This window comes from Arachis ipaensis, chromosome B05 (genome assembly GCF_000816755.2).
Source record: "Arachis ipaensis cultivar K30076 chromosome B05, Araip1.1, whole genome shotgun sequence".
Taxonomy (NCBI): Eukaryota; Viridiplantae; Streptophyta; class Magnoliopsida; order Fabales; family Fabaceae; genus Arachis; species Arachis ipaensis.
Window position 1 is genome coordinate 962,576 of NC_029789.2, and position 6,332 is coordinate 968,907.

Genomic DNA, 6,332 nt, shown 5'->3' on the forward strand with positions numbered 1-6,332 from the left:
GTATTGTTCTATATTTCTATTAGATTAATTTTACGTTGGTCTAATTCTGAACCATGTGAAAACAATCACACACACGAAGAAACTATTATACCAAAAAAAAAAAGACTTAAACAACTAGATAACGACCAAATATTCAATTAATGAACATATTTATTAATTATATCATTTATTTGCTACACTAATTATTTGATTTGTTTCACAAAAATAGGGGATGGACCCTCTACAACGCCTGACAAAACATGATGTGGGCAACTAGCCCAATCTTATTTTGGGCTTTGTTTATTTGAACTGGAAGGGATGGGCCGTTGGAAGCCCAACATATTGGAAGTCGAAGAAACCATTTGTTTTTGCCTTTTTGGCCAAGAAAAGTTTTGATGGATACAACACAGTTTGGTAAGCCCAATCCTCCAAATAATATACTGCCAGAAAAACTCAAAGTCCAAATGATGAGAAAATATCAAGTAAAGATGCCCGGACCAAAAAAAAAAAAAACAACGTAAAGCTGAATTTCTGCAATTTTTTTTATTTTTATTTTTCACAACATATTTCATCCTGACAAACTAATTATTAATTCATAGATCACAGCTCCATTTTAAAGGTTTATTACTGGCTAATAGATAGCTGTATACGCTAGATAGAATTTAAATTCGTAACACTTGTTTAAACAGATTAGTGAATTAATCGCTAGACCAACTTAATTTGGATTACTGAATTTGCAATTTCGACTGGTAGTTTGGTTGGGTATTACTGAAGTTAGTTACGAGGAACGAATGAACAATAAAAAAGAATATTATCCGCTATCAAAGGAAAAGAGAAACTATAAGTGTAAGTTGACCTTTTGATTATAAGCAATGTGTTATTGAAAGAGTAAACGCAAAGTATATGTAAAGGTCCAACCGTCCAAGATCCAAAAGGAAGGTGTAATAGGTAATCTAGTTTGGTAATATACTAAGCCTTTGGTCTAATCTGCAACGACTCTAATGATGTAAATGCAACTCAAACCAGCTTCAAATTACAGGCAACAAGAGATGAATAAATAAATAGGCCGATGATAAAATAAGAAAATGATAATCTAATTATTCTTAAACTAAAATAGTATGATTTATATATGATAAAATTATAAATTTAACATTCACTTTTTCATTTTACACGATTATTTTTCAAAATTTATATATTTCAAGACTCTTGTGGTGTTGGTCAGGGACAGCAACCAGTCAACCACTTAGGAAAAGCCCAAACTCGACATCCCAACACCCATTTCCGTTAGGCCATCCTGCATGGCTTTCTTTTTTATAATTTTTAACCCTTTTTTTTTTTGGTTGGAGATCTGATAGGAACATGATTCTTTTACCATTGATTAGTCTAAAATAATAAAAAAAAGAGAGAGACAATAATAGATGGAATAGAAATTTTGCCATTTACAGGCACTTCTCCAGTTTGGTGATTTGATTTTGGTGTGTTTGTGAGGAGGAGGAGGGTGCTTCTGTTCTAAACCAAGCACACCACCCCCCTCAAACCCCATTTCCCATTTCCCATAAATAACCAAACTTTCTTCAATACCCATTTCCCCATTTCCCCCCTTTCTCCATTCCCCACCTCCTTTCATTTCATTCTCCCTCCTTTCTTCTCCAATGGCTTCCGAAGGCTTCACCGACAAGAATGCAGTGTTCCGTAAACTCAAGTCCAAGCCCGAAAACAAGGTCCCTCATTCCTCCCCCAACTCCTTTTCATTCTTCATTTTGTGTTTTTTGAGATTTGGGGTATTCAGATTCAGATCTGGTAACTCTTGTCTATTTGTGTGCGTGTTTTTGTTTGATCTGTTACTTTCAGATGTGTTTTGATTGCAATGCTAAGAACCCAACTTGGGCCTCCGTTACCTACGGGATCTTCCTCTGCATCGATTGCTCCGCTACTCACCGGAGTCTTGGTGTGCACATCAGCTTCGTCAGGCAAGTTATATTGGTTTTGTTTAATTCTTGTTCGTGTGGTGTAGTGGCTGTTCTCTTGTGTTGGGATTTTGGGCTGGCGCAATCTGCATTGGCTAGAAGAACTTGGAGCTGAATGTGCTTTTGTTTTTGTTTTTTCATTAATAATATTATATATATGAGGTAAACTTGTTAATGGATGTGCAAATTGTGGGGTATGCATGTTGCTACCTTTTAAAACTCAAGGAGATGGGCCAATTGGTTTTTTAACAATTGACCAGCTGAAGAAATTGTGATTGTGCTCCTAAGTGTGGCATCAGAGTCCTAGACTTGGTAATGGGGAGATTATTATGTGATTTGTGGTATATGTGGGTTTATTAGAAGGTAGTTACAAGGTTTTATTGTTGACCAATAATGAAGATGTCAATCTCATTGTGCATTAGCCAATGAGGTATTGGGTCTCCAGGTTGATGCTCTGCTTGCAGCAACTGGTTGAGTTGGATGCAAATCTAGTGTTCCTTTGTTGGTAGGTGATCTATAATCCCATTGTAAATCTTCATCCTTTAGGCTTTTCGTCTCCAAAATATTGGGCTTTTAGTAGATCCATGTTTCCCTTGCGGAATTAGTAAATTGGGGTGGTTAGTTCTGTGCAATGAAAGGCATGGTGGGAGCAAATAGTGGATGTCGGTATATGGCTGCATGTGTTCCTGGTTTTTGCAACTAGTTGGCATGCCTCATTTAATGGAATCATGATGAATCGGTATTTGGCAAGCTTTTTGATGTGATTTGGAAATATTTCCATATTATTATTGTTTGTTCAAATTTGATATTCATTGCATTTAGAATTCTGAGGTTAGCATTTCTGATTTTTTTTTTTCCTTTTCTCGTGTTGCCTTTCCTCATTATTGAATGGATGGGTATTATTTTCTTAGGTTCCTCAAGTTGTCAGTGAAATGAGAATCTAGATTCTTGAGTGGAGAGACTAAATAGACAATTGACACTAAATGAAGTCAAACTGGAACAACCAAAACTTATGTTTACCTATAATTGTGTAGACAAATTTTTAAGAGGAGATTATTCCCGTCCACATCTTCAATTCTGAGTTTCACCCCAGTCGATCCCCCTCTTCTCTTTTTAGTTGGTTGTTTGTTTTGTTAAATATATTCTATTAAAAGGGAGGGTGAAGCACAATAGAAGGATAGGAGAGATAGATGAATCTCTTGTGAATTAAATGTGCTTTCTTTTTGCATATAGATCTACAAATTTAGACTCGTGGAGTCCTGAACAGCTAAAAATGATGAGCTTTGGAGGAAACAATCGTGCACAGGTTTTCTTTAAGCAGCATGGATGGACTGATGGTGGTAAAATAGAGGCCAAGTATACGTCAAGAGCTGCAGAGTTATATAAACAACTTCTTTCTAAGGAAGTTGCTAAGAGTATGGCTGAGGAAGCAGGTTCATCGTCATCACCTGTTGATTCTCACTCTTCCCAAGCACCTAATGGACTTCCTGAAATAAAGACCAATGGATTACCAAAGGAAAAGAATCTAGGAAAGCCTGAAATTCCTGAGAAGACCACTTCCCCAAGAGCTTCACATACAGTCGTCTCCAGCACTGTCAAGAAGCCTATTGGTACCAAAAAACCTGGCAAGACTAGTGGACTTGGTGCCCGGAAGCTCACAACAAAGGTATGCAAATATATGCGTGGGCGTGGGGCATGTGTGTATACTCATATTTTAGTGGCGGTTGATCATTTTTTAGAAAATTGATTATTTATGAATTATTATTATGAAATGCAGCCAAGTGAGTCTCTTTATGACCAGAAGCCTGAAGAACCACCTGCTCCAGTACCCACCTCAACAAAAAGCAGTTTTCCTGCCGGGCCATCAACATCTCGGTTTGAGTATGTAGAACATGTCCAAGCACCTGAGATGAATTCTGGAGGTCTGGCTACAAATATGCATGGTCATGTTGCTCCACCAAAGTCATCAAGCTTCTTTGCAGACTTCGGGATGGACAATGGTTTTCCTAGGAAATCTGGGCCAAGTCCAACTAAAGTGCAAGTAAGCCCCATGCCTAAAAATTTTTATCCGTAAGGAAAATCGGCTTACTTACATATTTAACATGTTTTTCTGCACTTTTTTATTTTTAATTTTCCGATTTCTCTTAGGTTAAACACTCTATTAATATTTTTTTTCTCTTTCTTCATATACAAAACTCAACCACTTTAACTAGATACTAGGTACATACTGAGGATTTGATTGATTAGTGTCTGTCCTAGTTGCTTAGTAGATTTTGTACCTATTCTGGATGTGTACTTATGAACTGTTTAGCTGTGTTTTATAAGTGTCTATGGACGTAAAATACTGAGACACCAAGGTAAAGAGCAGAAAAGTTGTATCCTTATTCTTATCTCCCCATCTCTAAATAGATATTTGCCTCCTTGTGTATGAATTTTGTCCTGGGACAATTACCCAACAGAGCCTTTTTGTACTAAACTAACCTTTTGTCACATCAAGTTCATTAAATTTTGTGCTCAGTGTTAGTTTTTGCGTAAACTTTTGCAGCACTTCTACAACACTCTTAGTATAACCTACTTTTAGGTGAGAGACTTTATCTTCAGTGAAATTAATTTTTAATGTCCTCATTGACCATTTAGTTTTGAGTTGTTTTGGAAATTAATTTTTTTGCTTCATATTGCTCACTTCTTTATCATGTGTCCAAATATGTGTTGACTTTATTTAACTATTGTCTCAGCTGACTTCTTTAACTATAGCTTCATCTGTAAAATATGTATCTAAGCTTCTTTGATGGATTTATGTCATGTTGATTCATATTGTGTTTTGGTGCCTGTCCTTTATCAGATTCAAGAATCTGACGAAGCAAGAAAGAAGTTCTCAAATGCTAAATCTATTTCTTCCTCCCAATTTTTTGGAGATCAGAACAAAGCTGCAGACATGGCTACGCAAGCTACTTTGTCAAAGTTTTCAGTATGTATCTTTTCCATTAATTAATTACTCAAATTCTCTGAATATGCACATTTAGGTAGATAATAATAAGACATGCACCTTGTAGACACAATTGTGTTCTAGGGAGCACAGTTTTCTTTTCAATTTCTTTATGGCCATTGCAACTATAGTTCTCCATTCCGTTTTTTGTAGGCACGAAAATCATTAGTCAGATAAAAACAAGGCAGGACAAAAAATAATTTCTCAGCAGCCTCTTGCTAAAACTTTCCACTGTTTTTAGTGTTGAAATCCCCCGCCCCAGTGTAAATTGAATAAGTTGGAATCCATGTGTTTGTGTTTTATGTTCAATTAGTTAAGCCATTTGCTATCAATACTGAGAAGCAAGGCATCAAGTTAATACATTGAAATGATGGATTTTGACATATAGTACTAGAAACCCTTAATCATGTCATAAAAAGGACAACGATGGCTAACTAAGAGGCCTGAATAGCTTTTATGCTTTATCAAAGTGCATTATTGTTTAATATAGTTAAGATGAGGTTTTACTTGTCCCATGGATTATCAAATTCTTAACCTGATATTTTTTAGGAGATATTTACTTTTGATTTTTGAATTTTGGTACACTAATAATATAAAAGGGTGTAACACTGTTATCCAATCATATATTAACATTGGCAAATTCAATATCTTATATTATCCCTTCAAAACCGGGGCCTTTAAAAGTTGATGTTTGACAGAGTTCATCGTCTTCTATTTTCAGGGTTCATCTGCCATCTCCAGTGCTGATCTTTTTGGCGACTCATCAGACAGCTCCATTGATCTTGCTGCCAGTGACCTCATCAACCGACTATCTTTCCAGGTATGCTTTTGGATTTAGAAACTTGACTATGTTCATGTCCACAATTTCATGTTGCTCATCACTTGTAAGTTGGTTGGGGGAGTTAGTTACCATATAAGTATGGGTAGAAGAGATTTGTTTGCATGATTGATCATTTTGAGAGTTGTCTCTCGACTCTCGGAGCTCTAACTCTTCCATACACGCTCTTTACTTGTATTTCCCCCAATGTATAGGGTTCCTCGCACATCGCTACGGATTTCAAGCCTTTTAAATGGATATATTACTCTCTTTTGTTTTACAGGCACAACAGGATATCTCTTCCCTTAAAAACATTGCTGGTGAGACTGGGAAGAAGCTAAGCTCCTTGGCCAATACATTGATGACAGATCTTCAGGACCGGATACTCTAAAAACTGTATGTTTTTGTATCAATGCAAAAAACTCCTTCAACTCTGCAACTTTTGCTTCGAATGTAATTCAAGAGTGCAATTTATACGATTCTTTGCGATACAAAAATAAGATATTAATTTTCAGGGTTGTGCTAGATTGTTGTTTATATTTTGTATCACATGTATTATTATTTGATGATATTGTGATATTGT

General features: G+C 36.1%; 1 protein-coding gene across 1 annotated transcript in view; it reads left to right on the forward strand.

Annotated features, from left to right (window-relative positions):
• LOC107642319 (probable ADP-ribosylation factor GTPase-activating protein AGD8) overlaps positions 1,413–6,332 on the forward strand; it is a gene marked incomplete in the record, with an annotated part of 5,167 nt that continues 247 nt past the window's right edge. Inside the window, 7 exon segments of the mRNA XM_016345631.2 lie at positions 1,413–1,700; positions 1,831–1,949; positions 3,180–3,612; positions 3,724–3,987; positions 4,789–4,914; positions 5,654–5,752; positions 6,033–6,322. Of these exon segments, the coding sequence (XP_016201117.1) occupies positions 1,632–1,700; positions 1,831–1,949; positions 3,180–3,612; positions 3,724–3,987; positions 4,789–4,914; positions 5,654–5,752; positions 6,033–6,140 (1,218 nt within the window).